The sequence below is a fragment of the Orycteropus afer genome, unplaced genomic scaffold (assembly GCF_000298275.1).
Source record: "Orycteropus afer afer isolate SDZICR_OR568_19922 unplaced genomic scaffold, OryAfe1.0 scaffold00014, whole genome shotgun sequence".
Classification (NCBI taxonomy): Eukaryota; Metazoa; Chordata; class Mammalia; order Tubulidentata; family Orycteropodidae; genus Orycteropus; species Orycteropus afer.
In genome coordinates this window covers 17,288,300-17,310,648 of record NW_006921601.1, presented here as the reverse complement: position 1 = coordinate 17,310,648, position 22,349 = coordinate 17,288,300, and the positions used below count along the sequence as shown (strand labels likewise).

Genomic DNA, 22,349 nt, shown 5'->3' with positions numbered 1-22,349 from the left:
TATGTGAACTGCTGTATGGAAAGTGAATTTTCTCTGTAAATCTTCACCCAAGTCACAATAAAAGAAGAAAAATTAGACAGAATGGCCTATTCAGCTAGTTTGAGGTTCCATTAAAAATTTTAGAGCAAGATGTTCTTCTATATTTTTAACTATACTAGAGTTAGAAGTGAGCACCATTACATGGTGCTTATTTGGGCAGGGGATGGGAGCAAGGGGTGGAACCTGATATACAAATCCCCATAATTTATTTCCAGTGGATAGTTCTTGATTAAGCGGCTGTGATTATCTCTTGCTTGTCTGTTCATATCTTCAGTGCACGAGCGTAGCTGTGTCTCGGAAATGGTTGGCTTTGGGCAGTTCAGGAGGAGTACTCAATCTCATTCAGAAAGAAGGCTGGAAGCAGAGGCTTTTTCTTTCACACAGGGTAAGAATAGGGGTAGCCCTGTCATACACTGCTTGGAACATCTTTCATAAATACTGATTTCTCCATTATACTTATTTGGAATAAGAAAAAATGGAAAATTTAAGATTTAGAAGTACAAAGTGCTAATCACACTTTTGAGAAGCTGTCTAATATTTTTCCTTTTGTGCTCTAGGAAGGTGCAGTTTCTCAGGTTGCTTGTTGTTTACATGATGACAATTATGTTGCTGTAGCTACCAGGTAAGACACTGTTTTAAAACTGTTCTTTTCCAAATGTATTTTGAATTGGCATATGTGTTTGTATGCTTGTTAGGTGTCCAGCCATCCTTGTCTATCCTGACAGCTATTAGCACTGAAAGTTTTATGTACCAGGAAACATCTCAGTCCCTGGCAAGCAAGGACTCATGTTTGTGGAGAATGCTAATCTGAAGTAACAACATTTTCAAGTTCCTAAAAGAAAAAAGGAACAGAGAGAATTTAGAACATTTAAGCTCTCCTCTTAAACTGGTTTGTGTCTAAAACAAGGAAATTAATACTTTGACTTTTGACTTCCTCTTTTCTGAGGAACATGAGTTTGTATGTATAACTGATATACTTGATAAACCAAAGCAAAACCAAACCATTGCCATCTAGTTGATTCTGACTCATGGTGACCCTGTATGTGATAGAGGAGAACTGCTCTGTATGTTTTTTTTGTCTGGAAAGAAAAAATTGTCAGCCCTTTCTTCCATGGCACCACTGGGTGGGTTCAAACTAGCAACCTGTAGGCTGGTAGTCAACTGCAAACCATTTGCAACACCCAGCTATGTACTGTGATGCAGTTAAATTGTACCTTTTTTTTTTTTAAATTAAATCATTACCACATAAGTTATTTCTGTGACTTATTCTTGCAGTGAAGGTCTTGTAGTTGTTTGGGAATTAAACCAAGAGCGTCGTGGGAAACCAGAGCGAATTTATGTGTCTTCAGAACATAAAGGCCGAAAAGTTACAGCTCTCTGCTGGGATACAGCTATTCTTAGAGTGTTTGTAGGTGATAACATGGGGAAAGTTTCTGCCATCAAACTCAACACTTCTAAACAAGCAAAGGTGAGAGCAAGTCCAGTTTTTAGTGTATGTGGGTGAGATACAGGGTGTTTTCTTTCAGAACTTTTAAAGGAGATGATTATCTCTCCTTTATTTCTTGGGGTTCTGATCTAGAGTCCAGAATATTAATTTTATGTAGATCTGTTTGTACATAGCACATATGGTAGCCTGTTTTAGTGTGATGCTGTTATAGATTGGCTTCTGTGAGCTAACTTCAAAAATTTGTACGTTGCCTATTGTAGTTTTCCCTAACCCACAGATACAGTTCACTTACATAAAGCATCCTAGGCTTTAAAGAAAGAAAAGATGCTTATTTATTAGTTTTGTGAATTAAATGGCAAAGATAGAAATGCTCCAATTTCCAAGGCTTCTATTCTTTTCCTGGTCCCTGTGTAAGAGGAAACTCATGGGTCTAGGTACATTTCTCTCAGTATGGTTGTAACTTATCAGGAATGGAATCTTAAAGACTCCTCCTGGATTATGCTCAGTTGTGTGGTTCCCCAGGATTCCTAGCACAATGAGTGCTTGAGTAGAAGGATGGGGTCTCAGGTTACCCGAAAAGAATGCCTCAACCTGTTGTCAAGCCTGTAACAGATCAGCTTCTCGCTGTCGCTCTCCTCCAAGGCTATTATGTCACTGGGGGGACTTGTTTCTCGTTGCTTATTTGCATGTAAGATCCTGGCAGAAATGAAGGGATCAAACTACTATTGACTAAATTACTTTGTTCTAATTAACACATTATTAATATTTTTTTGGTTTGCTAATGAGGAGCAATCAAACTTCCTATTCGATTCCTAGCATATTTTTGAGCCAAAACATTCAGTCAGAATCCTAAACATAGTATAGCCTTAATTTACCCTTTCTTCAAAGGGAGAAGTACTATCTACAGGAGAAAAATTCTTCCAAACATTCCAAAACTTGCTTCATCTTTTTCGTTCCAAGCTAAGGTTAATCACAAACAGAGCCTGTAGAATTTTCTTCTGCAGTTATGCATCAGATTATTTCATAGCACTTTTAAATTAGTGAAACTTTGATATTCTAACAAGCAAATTAAATTTTTAAGATTTTAGATTTTATTTTGCTACCCAAGTTGTTTTTATTTAAAAGACAAAGAGGATATGATTTGATGAAATTTTCATTTTCCTCTCATACTCCTTTTAGGCAGCTGCTGCCTTTGTGATGTTTCCTGTTCAGACAATAACAACAGTTGACTCCAGCGTTGTCCAGTTAGATTATTTGGATGGAAGACTACTTATATCTTCACTCAATCGATCCTTCTTGTGTGACACTGAGAGGTATATTGTCTAACCATGAGTCATCAGATATATAGAATTTTAAAATGAAAAGGAACTTAGAAGTTATTTAGTCCAAACTCCTCAATTCCATTATATAGGCATTAATAAGGAACCAGCTGTATGCAAGGTGATGTTACGAGAGTAGAGAGGATATGAAGGAGACTCAGACAGCCTAATAGGTAACTTAAAGTATTCAAGTAAGTCTGTTATGAGGCTTGATCTGCCAAATGCTGTGAGAGAAGGCTAAATGAAAAGTAATTGCTGATTCAATCTGGAGAATCAGGAAGTCTTCCTTTATTGAGTTTGGTTTGTTTTTTTAATTTTTTGTGTGTTTAATAGAATTTTATTGAATGGTAAGATTGGTGAAGAATAGTTAAGAACTTTGTGAAGCTAAGATTTTCACAGAAATCTCAATGGTGGAGTTAAAGACCAATGGTATAACGTCAAAGAATGTGCTAGAAATAACTGAGAATAACATAACAGAATAGGAAACAGGTAGAAATGAATATTATATATCACTGTGCTGAAGTTCCTCAGCCATCCTCAATGCAGGGAAATTTTCAGTGGCCATGGTTATTCACTGGCCCTGCCCAGTCACTGTATTCCTCAGGATCATCCCCACTTAAAAAAACTCGATTTCATGTATCATCCTGAGATACCCTTTAAACTTTGAAATGAAACCACTTCCGGAGGTTACCTTTCAGCTAACTATCAGATTGACTCAGAAAATAAACAGTGTCACCCTTGAGTACTATGCTTCTTAAAAAAAAATCATCTATATGACAGTTACCTTAAAGTTCAACAATTACCCTAAAGCAAAGAGGAGAAGCTAAGGGGAAGTGGGAAACTAAATGAATGGAAATGGAACAATTAGAATGGAAATAATGACAATGTTGGCACATTATGAAAAATGTAATCAGTGTGTAAAAATGGCATGATGGGAGGTGTCTGATATCCTCTAACTTGGCAAAGGGGAAAGAGAATCAAGATCAACAGCCCAGGGCTGATTACTGTGAGGCAGAGGTCAGACATACCTCCTCTTTCCAAACTTTTTACCAATTCTGACATCAACCATCCCACCCATCTCTACTACTCTGGGTCCCATAATTTGTTGCAGTGGCTACATAGAACTCACAGATAATACTTATGATTATGGGTTTATTAGGGAAGCAGCAGGTTACAATTCAGAATCAGAAACATCAGGATACAGTACTTTGATCAGGACAGTTTCTCGGCTCTGCTGCAGCAGACGTCTCTGGCTTTTGGGCCCTAGCCTGACCTCTGGCCTGCTTGGGCAAGTGTTACAAAGCTCTTTAGCTCTGCCAGAAAGTGCTTGGGGGTACCCCATTCTCCCAGGAAGCCCCCTGCTTGAAGAAGTTCAGCTCTTTCACTCCATGGGCTGGCATACCCACTGTAACTATGTTGCTCCATAGGCTGGGAACTGCACTGTGCTGTCTCATGTGGTCTTCTGGTTCTGCTGCTGCCATTTCTCTGCTGCAGCTTCTCACTGTATCCTGCCATCTCCAGTGTTACAGCTCTGTCTGTCTCAGCTCAGGGTCCAAAGAGCTTGCTCCACTCTTAGCTCTTCTTGATGTTAGTGAGGGTCCCCCCTGCCTCTGCAATGGCTCATTTTAAGCCTAGTGGAATGGCAGAACTGACCAATCCCCTCATCAGGGTCCCATATACCTTATTTGCATGGTCTTATCCCACAATGGTGCTATTCACCTTATTTGCATTATTTGCAAGCTGTCCAGTCCTCTTGGTCAACCATAAGCACCTTATTTACATAGTCCCACCCAATCAGTTGGGGAGTTAAAGTACCGTGGCAAGAAAGACCATATAAAAGCAATTCATCACATCACACAATGCTATTGAACAATATGTATAGAAATTGTTAAATGGGAACCAATTTGCTGTATAAACTTTAACCAAAAACAATAAAATACTATAAAAAAATAAATAAACAAACTTTGTTATGGAAATCTTGACATGCATTTCTTCTTTTGAAGAGAATTGTATAATGGACTCCCATGAACCCAACACCCAGCTTCAATAATTTTGATGAGAAGTTTTGATAGTGCAATTTGGGGAAAGAGAGGTAGGAAGAGTCACTTCAGCAGGAATGAATAGCCTCTGGAGGGGAAAGTGAGAAAGGTATACTCTACAACCTGCCATTCTGACTTGAGTAGGGAAATTGTGAAACAGAAAGTTAGAAAGGGAATGAAAAGTTGTTAAATTGGCACAATATTGAGAGTGACAGCTTAAAACATCACACTAAAGAAGCACGTGTGTTCTCAGAACACTTTTCAGAGAGCATGCATATGGAAAATCAGGGTTAGAAAATTGATTTCCTTAAAACTCTTCAGGGAGCTCTGATAGCATAGTGCCTAAGGCGCTTGACTGCTAACCAGAGGGCTGGCGGTTCAAACCCACCAGCCACTCCTCGGAAGGAAGGTTGGGCAATCCTACTTCCGTAGTGATACTGCCTCGGAAACCCAAGGAGGTGTCGCTATGAGTTGGGGCCGACTCGATGGCTCATAACAACAACAAAACTCTTCAGGCTCTCATCAACTTAAGAAGTCTGTGTATCACAGTTTGAGGACTGGTGTTACAGAAAGCAGGAGACTGGAGAGAAAGAAAGTAATGTATGGTGGTTCTGGGGGTGGTAGAGGGAGGATAACAAGGGGATATCACTTCCTCTTTATTTTCTTGGGATGAGAAGGCACCTGGGAAGAAAGCTAGTTGTAGCAGGTGGCAGGTGTCTGGTATCAGAGAATGTAAATGGATAGCAAAGAGGTAACATTTTGAGATACAGATAGTCAATTTTTGTGGAGTTAATAGGAAGGATGTTGTACTTGGGTGTGACCTAGTTTTAGACTCTACATCAGTGGAGAAGTTAGATCTACAGAACTGCAAGACTTAGAGACCATCTAGTGTCACCCTTTCATTCTTCCAGATCAGGAAGCTGAGGCCCATGGAGTATGGAGCCTGCCTGACATCATGCAGCTGGGAAGAGGTAGAAAGACTAAGCCTCTGTCCCAACTTTGGCTGCCTTCCTATTATCTCACAGCTATGTTGTCTGATACACTCCTTTGACCGTTAATTGCACCCCTGAGATTTTGATATAACATAGTTGCAGCTTCACAAAGTTTAATTATTCTTCATCTATAGATTGCCTTTTCAAGTTTACCAAATGTTCTGATTCAGAAATTTGATGGAAATCCTGGTAACACCTTATTAGGGTTGCTTTGGAGAGCTAATAAAATGGTGTCTCTGGAAGACCTTTTACAGTAAAGAACTGAATAAAATGGAGGTTTATTTTTCCCTCTGCAATATAGCTGCTAATCTCTGTTCATTTCTCATTTCATAGAGATGAGTCTAGGGTTGGTTATGGCAGTAACATAGAACCTATTGCAAAAATAACATGTTTTAGAAGTGCCTACTTTGTTAGCTAGAATTCAGTTCTGAGGATAGAAATATTATGATAATTAAGTATTCATTTATGCTTTTAATTTTTTTGTTTGTTTCAACCCATATTCCCTCTCAATAAATAGCAGTCTTTAAAAAAAAAAAAAAAAAAAAACAGGCTTCCTAATAACTAACCAAAGTGATAGATAAAAATTTGTTTCTGCTGCCAGCCACTATCTATTTTCTGTCAGTATTGTTAATGAACAAGATGGATCCTGGGAGGTAATAGAATAAATAGAAAAAAGAACTATAAACCAAAAAAACAAGCTCACTGCCATTGAGTCAAATCTGATTCATAGTGACCCCTCCTTGGGTTTCCGAGGCAGTATCACTATAGATCACCCAGTCTTTCCTCCGAGGAGCAGCTGGTGGGTTTGAACCGCCATCCTTCTAGTTAGCAGTCAAATGCCTTAGGCACTAAGCCGCCAGAGCTCCCACAAAGAACTATGGTATAGTAAAAAGAACATGACAATGATTTCAAGTCCTGGTTCTGATACTTTTTAAACCTTCCTGAATGTCAGTTTCCCATCTATCTAGAACATATAGACATTATGGTAATTTTTTTTTCCAGCCAAGTTTTTTATTTGTTTATTTCTTGCATTTGAAATACTCTATGATGACATCCTTGGCCTGAGACTCTTTGCTGTAGTCAAACACACAGCCACACAATGGCAACCAACCACTTTATGAGGTTTTCGCTCTCTATCAGTTTTGCAGAGGCCTATCTGCTCCCCTATCTTCTTGTCATCAACCGTAGTTAGGCTTGGTGTTTAGCACAAAGGACTTCTACTAACTTGACATACGTAGGTTCATCACAGTTCAGTGAAAGCACACAAAGATGGGTTTGGCACCTTTTCATAGGTTTCCTTAGTGTTAATATTTTCTACAACTCTTTCAGAATTTGTGCTTAACCCATGAATTTCACACTTTTCTTCCCTTGGCTGAAGTTTTGTTGCAGTTGCAACCCACAGTATTGAAACTGATAAATGCACTTGTCTAAGGCTTTTGGCAGCTTCGCTAATTCTGTGTACTAGATTATCATGGTTGAGGACAGTCATCAACACCTCCTGTAAATCAGTACTAATGTCCATTACACCTACTGCAGCAATACATTCCTTGGCCATGGCAGTGGGTTACAGGTGGAGCCAAATTTTGAACACATCTGGGCTTCTGCTTTCACATAACTTGGCAACAGGGAAAGAGCTATTATGGTAGTTTAAGAATTAAACAAGTTAACATATATGAAAGTCCTTGGCCTTATGCCTATCGCTTATTATTTGTTTGAAAATATAAAAGGATGATTGATGATCATACACGTGAGAATGAGTTGACTGCATTTGTTCACTCAGCAAACATTTATTCCAAACTCAGAATCCTTAGCCCTGTATTAGGTACCATAGAAGATGCAAAATAAGCAAAAGGTGTATTTTCCAAATAAGGAGCATCAGTAATAAAACTGTAACTTCCTATACTGCACTGTACAAATTTCAAAGCACTTTCACATCCATGTTTGTGTAGTAAAGCAGATGTTACATTTTATTCATGAAGCAAATAAATACATGATCTTTATTGAATTATCTGAGGTTACATAATAAATTCACAATAGAGAGCAAATTACATCACTGCACAACAAAAGAGATTGAGTATATGGAGCACTGCAGTGAATTGAGTTCTTTCTGTGGGCCAGACCCTGTCACCATATACACTGAGAGTTCAGCTAGTGAAGAAAAGGAAATAAATGGCTTTAGCCCTGAATAAAGTCACAATCTGTTGTTCAAATAGACACAATTGCCATATATAATATGCTAAGTGCTATGAAAACATAGTACAGAAAGCTTGTAATTCAACTTATGGGAGTCAAGGAAGTTTCTCAGAGGAAAAATGATGGAGCTAAGTCATCAAGAATAAATAGCAGATGGGGAAAGGACTTAAATTTTACCACAGAGGACATTCAAATGGCCACCAAACATAGGAAAAGATGCTGAGCATCATTAGCCATCAGGGAAATGCAAATCAAAACCACAATGAGTTATCCTTTCCCTTTGACTAAGATGGCTACGACAAAGGCAAAACAGAAAATAACGAATGTTGATGAGGATGTGGGGAGATTGGAACTCTCACCCATTTTGGGTAAGAATGCAAAATGGTACAGCTGTTGTGGAAAATAGTGTGGCAGTTCCTAGAAAACTGTGAATAGTACTAGCATTTAAAAAAAACAAACTCACTGCTATCGAGTCAGTTCAACTCATAACGACCCCTTCTTGGGTTTCCAAAGCAGTATCCCTGCGTAAGGAGCTCTGGTAGCATAGTGCCTAAGGCACTTGACTGCTAACCAGAAGGCTGGTGGTTCAAACCCACCAGCCACTCCTCGGAAGGAAGGTTGGGCAATCTACTTCCGTAGTGATACTGCCTCGGAAACCCAAGGAGGGATTGTTATGAGTCGAATCCAACTTGACGGCACATAGCAACAACAACCGAAGAAATGAAGTCTTGATACATGCTACAATACGGATGGAGCTGGAAGACATTGTGCTGAGTGAAATAAATCAATAACAAAAGAACAAATATTATATAACCACTTTATATATATATATATGTATGTATGTATGTAAATATATAGAGAGCAAAGTTTATTACTGCTTACCAAAGGTGAGAGGAAAAGAAGGGGAGGTAACAGTGATGGAAATATACCTTATTGATTAAGGGTAAAGTTGCACAGCTGATAATTATAATTGCTGTATTAAGCTATATACCTGTAAACAATTGAATTAGCAAAAGTTGTGTGATATATTTACAACAAGACCAAAAAAAAAAAAAAAAAAGAGAGTAGCTGCTGCAGCTCTTATCTACAACCAAAAACCTCTTGAGATTTAGTTTCTTGGTTTGGAGGTTTAGAGTCATTTTTTCATGGGACATCCTAGTTAGTTGGCCTAATAATGTGTTTAGTGCTTCTGTTTTACCTCTTAGTTTGTTGGGTAGTGCCTAAGGTCTTAAAAGTTACCAAGCAACCATCCAAGGTAAGACAATTGGTCTCTGTTTGCCTGGAGCAATAGAGAGAGGAGAGTTGGGAATAGGAGGAGGATATGGACTGTGTAGCTAATTGCCTTCATGAAGAACTGCCTCCTTTGTCAGGAGACCAGAAGAATTGGATGGTGCCCAGCTCCCATTACTGAACATTTTGATCAGTGATTCTATATAAGAGTCTTTGATCGAAGGGGAGAAAATGCAGAACAGAATTTGAAAAATCTCATGGACTCCAGAATTACTGGATCCATGAAGTTTAATGAATCCCTGAAACTATTGCCTTGAGATAATCTTTAAACCTTAAACCAAAAATATCCCCTAAAGTCTTCTTAAAATCAAACAATAGTTTACTATTGTTAAAAAAAAATTCTCCCTTAAGTATTATGCTCTTTTCATAAGTGATCAAATTGACAACAGCTACTCAAAAGATTAGATAGAGATCTTAGGGGAACAGTGAATCTATGTTAATGAAAAGGAGCAGCTCAGAAAAGGAGGGTGAGAATGTTTGTACCACTTGAAGAATGTAATCAGTGTCACTAAATGGTACATGTAGAAACTGTGGAATTGGTGTCTGTTTTGCTGTGTATGTTCTCAAAAAAAAAAAGTTAAAATTGGATATGGGCCAATTTCTGGGTTTCATTCTCCAAATATGATTATGTACTCATACAACAGTATATCAAAGGGAAAGAGCACACAGTTTAGTCTGAAAAGGTCAAACTGATCCTCGTTTACAAAGTTATTAAGTGAAATTGCAAAAGTATCTTTACTGTTTAATCCCAATAAATATAGATATAAATAATGCCGATATCGATATTATATATCCATTTATGTAATTTTCTTATTGACTGTAATATGCTAATAGAAAATCTGCTTTAGCTACTGACAACAACAACAAAATAAATAGGAGTTTTTAGGAAAAGACACCATTCCTCACACCCATCATTATCACTTTCTATGCTCTAGGCAGTGTGCTACGTTCGCTTGTGTCTGTATCTCATGTAATCCTAAGGGAACAATGTTCCCAGGTATAGAGATTCAGAAGAATCTGGCATTTTGGCAAAACAGTAAGGAGTCTAATGTTTATTTGGAGACAGGGTTGGAGAGGTAAAGAAACGGCTTCCATGAAGTGCCCAAACATTTTACAAGGTGACATGGGAAACAGTTGGATTCAAGGATATGTGAAATGAGTTGGTGGGACTAATTTTTGAGATTCAAAAGGAGCCTTCACATTAATTCTGAGCCCCTCATTTTGTGTGTATTAAACTGACTACTAGTGTAAAGAGGTTTCTTTCCTGTCACAGAGATGTTGTTGTTAGGTGCTATCAAGTTGGTTTGGGCTTATAGCAACCCTGTATGTACAAGAGAAGGAAACACTGCCCAGTCCTGCATCATCCTCACAGTTGTTGATATGCTTGAGCCCGTTATTGGAGCCACTGTGTCACTCTGTCTTATTGAGGGTCTTCCCCTTTTTCACTGACTGTCACTTTACCAAGCATGATATCCTTCTCCAGGGACTGGCTGGTCCCTTCTGACAGCATGACCAAAGTAGGTGAGATGAAGTCTGGTCGTTCTTCTTTCTAAGGAGCATTCTGGCCACACTTCTTTCAGGACAGATTTGTTCATTCTATTGGCAGTCCATGGTATTTTCCATACTCTTTACCAACACCACAATTCCAAGACATCAGTTATTCTTCAGTCTTTATTCATTGTCCTGCTTTCACATGCCTAAGAGGCTTTTGAAAATGTCCTGGCATGAGTCAGGCATACCTTAGTCTTCAAAGTGACCTCTTTGCTCTTTAACACTTCAAAGAGGTCTTTTGCAGCGGATTTGCCCAGTGCAATATGTCTTTTGATTTCCTGACTGCTGCTTCCATGGGTGTTGATCATGGATCCAAGTAAAATGAAATCCCTGACAACTTAAATCTTTTTTCTATTCATTGTGATGTTGCTTATTGGTCCAGTTGTGAGAATTCTTGTTTTATGTTGAGCTATAATCCATGCTGAAGGCTGTAGTCTTTGATCTTCATCAGTAAGTGCTTCAAGTCTTCTTCACTTTCAGCAAGCAAGGTTGTGTCATTTGCATATTGCAGGTTGTTAGTGAACTGTCCTGCAATCCTGATGCCACATTTTTCATATAGTCCAGCTTCTTGGATTATTTGCTCAGCATACGGAAGGGAAAACCTTCAATGAGACGGATTGTCACAGTGGCTGCTGCAGTGGGTTTAAGCATAGCAAAGATGGTGAGTACGGCACAGGACCGGGTAGTATTTTGTTTTGTTGTACACAGGGTTGCTGTAGTGGGAATTGACTCAGTGGCACCTAACAACAACATCCAGAAATAGTTAATGGCAGGTCAGAGCCACACCCTATTTCAGCCTCCCCATTGTATTTTTCTTTCCAGCCTACTGCTAATATGAATAAAGGAGAGAACATTGTGGATGTGGGTATTAATGTCCAGGCTGATTCTAGTGCGCCATTGTTTTTGACTTTTTTGTAATTAAGAATACTTTTGATTCCTTTTGGGGTATTAGAGAGAAGTTTTGGAAAATTGGTAGCAAGGAAAGAGATGGAGAATATGGAGCTTGTTTCTTCCCTGGAAGATGTTCTGGGAGCCAGCAACCGTTGATCTATTGTGCTCGCCCTGGCTCCAGGATGTGGGAAGTGAACTTTGATGGGGACGTTATAAGTACACATCAGTTCAAGAAACTCCTCTCGTCTCCACCTCTCCCTGTGATTAATCTAAGGTAATTGATTTGTAGGACTGGTTAGGATTATTTAAGGAGTTTATTAAAGAGGTTGGGTTGAAATAACTGGTATTTTATATGTGTTAAAGGATTTATTATGCCTTTTAAGAGTGAAATGTAATTTTTATTAAATAATTCAGAGAAACCAAAAAAAGTTTTGAATCAATCACCCTTCATATGATTCGAGTAAGGACAGATGTATTTAGGCCCTTGAGTTTTTTGGAGGCAAAACTTTTTGCAGAATAGGGAAAAAGCTATTTATGTTATGATTCGTTTTCTTGTGCATAAAGTCACTAAGTTGGAACTGACTCGACAGTACCTAACAACAACAACGACATGTTGTGATTAAGTCATTAACAAAGATGTTTACTTCCTAGATCAGAGCCTCATTATGATCAGACGGTTGGATCCCCCCAATCTTTGTCTTTCCCCAAACTCTTGCATCTTAGGTAAGTTTCTCCCTTTGATCCTTTCTTTCTTTCTTTTAAAAAAATAAAAGACCAAACCATCTAATAACTTACTTCCATACAATTAACACATGGATTACACCATAACTGTTTTACTTAATTTTATCATTTCCGCACGTTAAATAGGTGGGTGTGTTATTTGCCAAAAAATGTGGTAGCTTTTTCTCATTGTTTCTTGTTCAAAGGTAGTTAGCTTTTTAAAGTTGTCTGTGCACTGTTAATTTTAGAAAGTTAGAAATGACAATGTTACGGGAAGTGTTCTGAATAGAAGAAGAATTAAAAAATCCTGGAAATGTGCTTCCTTTTCTGTTTCTAACTGACCTTTGCCCACTGGGGAGTATAACATTGTCAGATAAGAGCTACAGGTACTCTTTCCCTCATATCTGCCCCTATCTGGAGGAGTGATACAGTGAAAGCAAAGTTTAGGTTGAGATCTGCCACACATATGTGTGTTTTTTAGCAAGTTGGCACAAAAATAGCTGTGCGATTTATTCTTGTAATCTAGTGAAGTTTCAGCTCTCTGTCCTTTAGGTACCCTGATAGGGACCTTACATGAAAGATCCATTTGAGTCAGACTCCACCATGCACTGGTGTCCAGGTTTAGCTAACCCTCAAGTTGGATTAGGTGTCATAATCTAACATTAAGTGATGGGGCAAATAAAGACTATCAGCTGCTGGGTTTGCCGGTTTGAACACCTGGTTCTGCAAGGGTGGGATGCTTATGTATGTTCTGTAGTCAATCTAGATATCTTTTTTTTTTTTTTCCAATTTGGTTTGGGTGAAAGTTTACAGAGCAAATTAGTTTTCCATTCAACAATTTATACACATTTTGTTTTGTGACATTAGTTGGAATCCCTTCAATGTAACAGCACGCTTCCCACTTCCTTCCTGGTTTCCCTGTTTTCATTTGTCCTTCTTTCCTACCCCTTCCTGTCTTCTGAGGTTTGTTTTTGGACAAATACTGCCCTTTGGTCTCCTATGGTTGATTGTTGTTCTCTTTATGTTGTTGTTGTTGTTATGTGCCGTTGAGTCAGACCTGACTCATAGCGAGCCCTCCTTGGGTTTCCAAGGCAGTATCACCGTGGAAGTAGATTGCCCAAACTTCCTTCCGAGAAGTGGCTAGTGGTCTTGAACCACCAGCCTTCTGGTTAGCAGAAGCTACCAGAGCTCCTTGTTCTCTTTATAGGCCTGTGTATTGTTTGGCTGAAAGATGACCATAGAGGGTGGGTTTAGTTTTAGATTTGAAGAATGTCTCAGGGCCATAGCTTGGGGGTTCCACCAGTCTCTATCAGACCAGTAAGTCTGATCTTTTTTATGCTTTTGAATTTTGCTCTACATTTTGCTTCCACTCTGTCCAGGACTTCCTATTGTGATCCTGTCAGAGCAATCAGTAGTGGTACAATCTGTGTATCTTGAGTTCTACTTAGTTCATCAATGAACACTTAATTCTAATATTCCTTAGGCTAATTGATAATCTTTCTAATGTAGATTCAGAGAGTTATTTAGAGGTCGTTGTAGACCACCCTGAAGTGTAGACTCTTGATTGGTTTTTAAAAAGGCTAGCTAACTCTGGGAATGTGAATTTTTAATACACTTGAAATGTTAACTCATTGCCTCTAAGGGTAAGGATTAAAACTAACTTATATCATTATCACACTATGTATGCTGAAGTATTTAAAAGTGAATTATAGACAATACTTTCATAAATTCATACTTCATCAGAGTTACTGGGGAAAGGCAGCTGTTTATTTGCCCATAATATGATAAGGCGTATTAAAAACTCTTCTTCCCTTAGCACTCTTCCTTTTTGGTACCAGTTTGTAATTATATATTCATACACCATTTATACCCCTAGACAATAAGCTCCATGAGAACAGAGATCACATCTGTTTTGTTCACAGTTGTATTCTCAGTGCTTACCATAGTGCCTGGCACACATATCATATTTATTGACTGTGGTATCATATGTGGGGTAAGAACCTTACTCCAGAATATGTTTTATAACGGATAGGCTGTAGCCTGCTTGGTGTTCCTGGCAGAGTTACTCCTTTGCATTTAGCTATTTAAAGCACCTGTTACAGTCCCTGCCATCAGAAACAAAACCCATCATGATCTAGCTCTGCCTCCTGTCAGCTTAAGAAATAATTAATGTGACTTTGAAGACTTTTCTGACTCCTTCAGCAGACTTAGATTAGATACTTGTTCCCTTGCACTATTCTTGCACCTTGTTCATTCCTCCGGCATCACCACTATCTTACTGTATTAGGACTATCTGTCCCAGTATCAGATGTAAACTCCTTTACTATGAGCACAGTGCCAGGGACATAGAAGATGGTCAAATATTAGCAAAATTAATGACTGCAACAAAGTTGTTTTTTTTTTTTTTTTTTTTACTTGTACACTTATATCCTGTAAGGAGCTCTGATGGCAATGTGGTTAAAGCATTGGGCTGCTAACCACAAGGTCGAGATTCAAACCTACCAGCTGCTCTGTGAAAGAAAGAGGAGGCAGTCTGCTTCTGTAAAGATTTATAGCCTTGGAAACCCTATGAGGCACTTCTACTCTGTCCTATAGGGTTGCTATGAATCAGAATTGGCTTAATGGGAGTGGGTTTGGGTTTTTGGTTGTATCCTGTGGTAATCTTTCCAGTCACCACCCCCAGATTCCACAAAGGATACCCATATATATATATACCCATATATATTTTGTTTCCGTTTGGGTATCAATTTTCCCTTCCTTGCTTTGGTGGCATAGTGCCTAAGGCATTTGACTGCTAACCAGAAGGCTGGCAGTTCAAACCCACCAGCCACTCATCAGAAGGAAGGTTGGGCAATCTACTTCTGTAGTGATACCACCTCGGAAACACAAGAAGGGGTCATCATAAGTTGGATCCAACTTGATGGCAGTGTGTGTTTTGCCTTCTTAAAACAAGTTATTAGGCATGTGTCCCAGTCTATTTATTATCAGTGAGTGGATAAAAGAATGAAAGATGTATATGTTACAAAATACCTGCTGTTAACTAAGTTTTTTTTCCCCCATTTAATGTGGGTTGGTACTCATCAGATATTTTACCAAGCTCAGTGCCATCTTCAGTTCTAAAGTCATGATCTTGTATCTCTTTATTGAGAGAGTCTCTGGCTCTTCATTTTCCCCTCCTCTGGCTCCTGAAGGCAGCCTTCCCAGTTCCAGTTACTTTGGGCCAGGATTCAGACCTTTTCTTCCATTCTTGTTGCAGACATTATTTTATTGTAGAGACAATGTCTACTTTATCATATTGACAAATTGTTAATATTTGCACAGGAACCCAATACTTGTCACATGGTACCAATTTTAATACTCTTGGGGCATAAATGCAAAAAAGAGGGAAAAAAAAAAAAAAAACCCATGGTCTGTTCTTAAGATTATAATTTTGTTGGGGGGATAGCAGTTTATTTCTATAAAAAATTTAACAACAAAAAAAAGTTGTAACAGTGCAGTATATAATTGTCAAATGAACAGTGTTGACCAGAAGCAGGCTAAGTGCAGGAGGAGGAGAGCTTGTTATGGGCTCTGGAGAAAATTTCAGAGGAGAGTAGAACTTCTGCTGACCCTTGAGAATGGCTAGAATGAGGGTATTAAAATTCGGGGAATTCCCTGATTCAGGAAGATTGCCAGTGGAATATTCAGGGAACCAATCACAGTTTTGTGAAGTAGATGGTTCTTGAAAGGGAGCAGTGTGAGGTGAGGTAGGGAGAATAGATTAAAGGTATGATGAGAAGGACAACCTTCAATTCAAGCTCAAGGGCATTGGGGTAGGAAGCTGTCAAGATGGAAGTGTGATTTCAATAAACTCTTTCACTGTTGGGTATTTGCAGGGGAGAAAACCAGTGCCAGGAGGCAGAAGTAATGAGGGCCTATGGGGCCTAGTGACAAGGGGGATAATAAGTAGGAACTGGTGTGAGAGACTTTAAGAAATGACTAAATATGGGAGAAAAGGGCAAGTAGGGAATGTTTTGGAAACATTCATATGAGTAGTCTGAAAGATAAGGTGATGTTTAGAGAGATGAGTTTGGTTTTAGTTCAAGGTACTAATGGGATATCCAGATCGGAAATGTATAGAAGAGACACACATGGATGCTGAAGAAGGTCAGATGATAGCATTTATGTTTCTTAAATATACATGTTAGTAGCAATCTTGAGAGAGTGAATGAGATGTATAGAAAGGAGTATAGAAAGAGATGAGCAGAGACGAATAGTAGTCAGTGAAGGACTGGAGCGGAAGGTAGTTAACCAAGAAAGTGCAAGTCCCAGAGTCCAGGGAGGCAAGATTCAGGAAGGAACAGTCATCAGGGTCAGTTGCTGCATGGGAGGTAAGAAGAAGGAAAATATGAGGAAAGATTATTGTGTTTGGCAATAACTTTTTGAGAATGGAGTTTAGGAGAATAATCAGGATTTCAATAATGGTGGATGGGTTGATGAGGATAAATGAGGAGCTGGACTATATGAAGAAGAACATGGCATCAGGATTGGAGGAAGGTTCTAATCACAGATGAGATGTAGAGGAAAAAAAACTAGGTTTTGGAGCCAGACTACCTTTGGTAAAATTCAGACTCTTTTACTGTCATGTTGAATGGTGTTGGGCAATATGACTTAATCTCTCTGAGCCTCAGTTTTCTTTTTTATAAGCTAGAGATAACATATCTACCTTGATGGGTTGCTACAATGTTAGATAATACGTTGTTGTTATGTGCCATTAAGTTGTCTCTGACTTGTAGCGACCTTATGTACAACAGAATGAAACACTGCCCGGTCTTGTGCCAGCCTCACAATTCCTACTATACCTGAGCCCGTTGCTGCAGCCACCATGTCATTCTGTCTTCTTGAGGGCCTTCCCCTCTTTCATTGACCCTCCATTTTACCAAGCATGACATCCTTCTCCAGAGAATGGTCCCTTCTGACAACATGACCAAAGTAGGTGAGACGAAGTCTGGCCATTCTCACTTCCAAGGAGCATTCCAGCTACACTCCTTCTAGGACAAATTTGTTAGTTTTTTAGCAGTCCACGGAACTTTCAACGTTCTTCACCAACACCACAACTCAAAAGCATCAACTCTTATTTGGTCTTCCTTATTTATTGTCCAGCTCTTACGTGCAGTGAGGCAATTGAAAATATGATGGCTTGGGTTAGGTGTATCTTAGTCTTCAAAAGAGATCTTTGCTCTTCAGTACTTGAAAGAGGTCTTTTGCAACACATTTGCCCAATGCATTATATCTTTTGATGTCTTGACTACTGCTTCCATTAGTATTAATTGTAGAACCAAGTAATATGAAGTCTTTGACAACTTCGATCTTTTTTCTCCATTCATCGTGATGCTGCTTATTGGTCCAGTTGTAAGGATTTTTGTTTTCATTGTACTGAGGTGTAATCCATACTGCAGACTGTAGTCTTTAATCTTCATCAGTAAGTGTTCTAAGTCATCCTCACTTCCAGCAAGCAAAGTTGTGTGTCATCGCGTATCTCAGGTTGTTAATGAGCCTTCCTCCAATCCTGATGCCATGTTCTTCATATAGTCCAGCTTCTCGGACTGTTTGCTCAGCATACAGATTTAATAAGTATGGTGAAAGAATACAACCCTCACACACTCCTTTCCTGATTTTAAACCATGCAGCATCCCCTTGTTCTGTTCTAATGACAGCCTCCTGGTCTACGTACAGGTTCTTCATGAGTACAATTAAGTGATCTGAAATTTCCATTCTTCTCAATGTTATCCATAATTTGTTATGATCCACATAATCAAATGCTTTTACATAATCAATAAAACATAAGTAAACATCTTTCTGGTATTTTTTGCTTTGAACCAAGATCCAGCTGACATCAGCAAGGATATCCCTCATTCCACATCCTCTTCTGAATCCAGCTTGCATTTCTGGAAGTTCTCTATTAATATACTGCTGCAACTCTTTTTGAGTTATCTTCAGTAAGATTTTACTTCCATGTAATATTAATGATGTTGTTCAGTGATTTCCATATTCTGTGGGATCACCTCCCTTTGGAATAGGCACACATATGGATCTCTTCCAGTCACTTGGCCAGGTAGCTGTCTTCCAAATCACCTGGCATAACTGAGTGAGTGTCTCTAGTACAGCATCCGTTTGTTGAAACATCTCAATGGGTATTCCATCAATTCCTGGAACCTTGTTCTTTGCCAATTCCTTCAGTGCAGCTTCAACTTCTTCCTTCAGTACCATTGGTTCTTGATCATATGCCACCTCCTAAAATGATTGATCATCTACCAATTCATTGTGGTATAGTGACTGGGTATTCCATCCATCTTCTTTTGATGTTTCCTACATCATTCAACATATTACCCATGGAATGTTTCAATATTGCAATTCGAGGCTTAAAGTTTTTCCTCATTCTTTCAGTTTGAGAAATGCCAAGCATGTTCTTCCCTTTTGGTTTTCTAACTCCAGGGCTTTGCACATTTCATTATAATAATTGAATTTGTTTTCTTGAGCTGCTCTTTGAAATCTTCTGTTCAGCTCATTTATTCTGTCATTTCTTCCATTTGCTTTAGCTACTCTTCATTCAAGGGCAAATTTCAAAATCTCTTCTGACATCCGTTTTGGTCTTTTCTTCCTTTCCTGTCTTTTTAATGACCGTTAGCTTTCTTCATGGATGATGTTCTTGATGTCATCCCACAATTCCTCTGGTTTTCGGTCATTGGTGTTCAATGCATCAAATCTGTTCTTTAGATGGTCTCTAAATTCAGGAGGGATATAATCAAGATCATATTTTGGCTGTTGTGGACTTCTTTTAATTGTCTTCAGTTTCAACTTGAACTTGCATATGAGTGGTTTATAGTCTTTTCCAGAATCAGGTCCTGGCCTTATTTTGGCTGAAGATATTGAGCTTATCCATTGCCTCTTGCCACAGATGTAGTCTTTCTTATTCCTGTGTATGCCTTCTGGTGAAGTCAACATGTATAGCTGGCATTTGTGTTGTTGAAAAAAGGTATTTGCAATGAATAAGTCATTGGTCTTGCAAAATTCTATCATGTGATCTCCACTGTCATTTCTATCACCAAGGCCATATTTTTCAGCTATCAGTGATTTTTCTGTTTCCAACTTTGGCATTCAAGTTACCAGTGATAATCAACACATCTTGATTACATGTTTGGTCAATTTCAGATGTTGGTAAAAATCTTAAGTTTCCTCAATTTTGGCTTTGGTGGTTGGTGCGTAAATTAGAGTAATGGTAGTATTAACTGGTCTTCCTCATAGACCTATGGATATTATCCTATCACTGATAGCATTGTACTTCAGGATAGATCTTGATACATTCTTTGTGACCATGAATGCCACACCATTCTTCTTCATTTTGTCATTCCCGGCATAGTAGATCATATGATCGTGTGATTCATAATGGCCAAAAACAGTCCATTTCAGCTCACTAATGCCTAGAATGTTGATCTTTATGTGTTCCATTTCATTTTTGACAACCTCTAATTTTCCTGGATTCATACTTCATACATCCATGTTCCGATTATTAATGGATGTTCGCAGCTGTTTCTTCTCATCTTGACATAATCTTGATAATATAGATAGCCCTTAATAAAGCTCTTGGCACGTGGTTAGCTGGGATTTTTCAGCCTTTTGATACCCACACATAACTAAAGGGATCAAAAAACTACCATCCCTAAAAACTCACTAGAGCCCTGATTCCCGATGGAGTGATGGTAAGATATTACGTTTCATCACTGTTTTAAATGTGCTCCAGTCATACCAAATATGGGGAGTTTATCTTCTTTAACAAACATTAGGTAAGTCATCCCTAAGCCTTTCCAGATATTATTAGCCTTTTCTTTTCTTAGAAGGTACTTAGTAGATGTCTGATTTTTCCGAATTTTGGATTATTTTATGCTATTTTTTTTAGCGAATTGTTACAGACAGAAAAATCATGTTAGAACTTAATTAGTTGGACCATTACTATGTTTTTTTGTACAGTGTTGTTTTACTTTCATAGCCAATGGGGGTATCTGAATTCTGTATTCTAGCAAACTGTAATTCTCTTGGCTTTTTCCTTTTTTCTTTCAGTGAGCATTGTGTGCTGACTTGGACAAAGAGAGGAATTTACATTTTCATTCCTCAGAATGTTCAGGTTCTTCTTTGGAGTGAAGTCAAAGGTAATTATATTTTTCTGCCTTATGTAATTTTTAGTCTCATTCTTTTGAAAGACTTAATTACTATAGGGAGCTTCTTTTGCAGGGTAAGAGGAGAGAAATAGAATAGGATGACATTGCTTATAAAGACTAAAATAGATGTTTCTCATTATAAAGTACTTCCCAAGCATACATTTGTGAATTTGTACTCAGTTCTATAATTTATTTATTTAAATAAAAATATTTTATTATGTTTTGGTGAAATTTACACAGCAAATTAAGTTTCCATTTAAAACTTTCGACACAATTTGTTAAGTGACATTGGTTACAGTGTGTCAGCTTTCTCATCTGCAAAAACTGCGAGGAGGCCACATGTTCTGACCTCCTCTAATCCCACAAGAGGAAGACAGGATTACCAGCAGTAACCCAAGGCCTATTCCTGCAAGGCCAGACATGCTTCCTCCCTCCAGCCCTTTCTCCAACCATTCCTCCCAGAGCACCACCACCTCTTTCCTGGATTTGATAATTCGCTGCAGTGGCCACACAGAGCTCACAGATTATGGGGTTTATTAGGGCAGCACCACAGGCTACAATTCTAGTTCAGGAAAAGCGCTCAGTCTCTCTCCCAGCCCACCATCCCTCAGCCAAGAGTCTCTCACAGTCTCTTTCCCAGCAGGACTGGTCCCTCGGTGTCTCACTTAGCAATGTGTGTCTCTTGCGTCTCTTTCCCAGCAACACGTGTCTCTTTCCAGGGCGCGTGTCTCTTTCAGCAGCACGTCTTCCTCAACCAGCAGTCAGAAAGCAAGCGTTCTGCTTCTGGGAGGCCTCCTTTTGAGCCCGGCAGGGTGTCAAACTAGCCAATCATAGCATCAGAACTCAGCACCTGAAAGAGAGTGGGAACCTCCCAGAACATTGTTTTGTGCCACTCCCAACAGAAATACTCCAGGTGTACAACTTCAGCAATCAGGATCTCCTCAGTTGCCCATAGAAAATCCCACCTGGAGTTTACAAAGACTTATGGGTAGAAAAGCCACACTAAGTAATTTACTACAGCACATCATCATTTCCCTTCTGGTTGTTCCATTTCCGGTAATACTATGTCTCTGCACCTTTGCTTTCTCCCCTTCATGTTTGCGTAAATGTTGACCATTTGGTCACATATACATGATTTTTTAAAGGAGCACAGTATTCACAGATAATATTTTTTATTCTATGAGCCACTCTGTTATTTAGCTAAAAGATGGCCTCATGGAATAGTTTTAGTTCAAGGTTTAAAGAGTATCTCAGGGTGATAGTTTTCATATGTTTTTCATGAATAATTTTAAATACCATTTCATTTTCATTTAATATTAAATATTAATAACCGTTGCTAAGGACTGAATGGATTGGTTTTTCCCCTACCCCCTCATTTTCCCAGATTCCTTATCTCTTTTAAAAGTCTTGCTGCTCAGTAGAGAGGCTATCTTGACTTTTTTTGTCTTTTTCTATTTTGTAAAAGCAAACAGTGAAAGAAACCATTACTAACTGGTCTGATCAACATTCATTCATTCATTCATTCATTCATTATTGTGATTTGGGTGAAGGTTTACAGAGCAAATTCACTTTCCATGCAGCAGTTCACATATATTTTGTCTCATGACATTGACCACAGTTTACCACAATGCAACAGCTCCCCTCCCACTTCCTCCCCATAGTTACCTCTTCCC

General features: G+C 38.7%; 1 protein-coding gene and 1 pseudogene across 1 annotated transcript in view; one reads left to right on the top strand and one right to left on the bottom strand.

Moving 5' to 3' along the window:
* HPS5 (HPS5 biogenesis of lysosomal organelles complex 2 subunit 2) overlaps window positions 1–22,349 on the top strand; it is a 65,052-nt gene that overhangs the window by 7,817 nt on the left and 34,886 nt on the right. Inside the window, exons 2-8 of the mRNA XM_042782694.1 lie at window positions 314–424; window positions 597–661; window positions 1,315–1,507; window positions 2,666–2,799; window positions 11,823–12,035; window positions 12,413–12,484; window positions 20,579–20,667. Coding sequence (XP_042638628.1) covers window positions 314–424; window positions 597–661; window positions 1,315–1,507; window positions 2,666–2,799; window positions 11,823–12,035; window positions 12,413–12,484; window positions 20,579–20,667 — 877 coding nt within the window. The remainder of the gene's footprint in view (window positions 1–313; window positions 425–596; window positions 662–1,314; window positions 1,508–2,665; window positions 2,800–11,822; window positions 12,036–12,412; window positions 12,485–20,578; window positions 20,668–22,349) is intronic.
* LOC103209736 lies at window positions 6,856–7,391 on the bottom strand (annotated as a pseudogene).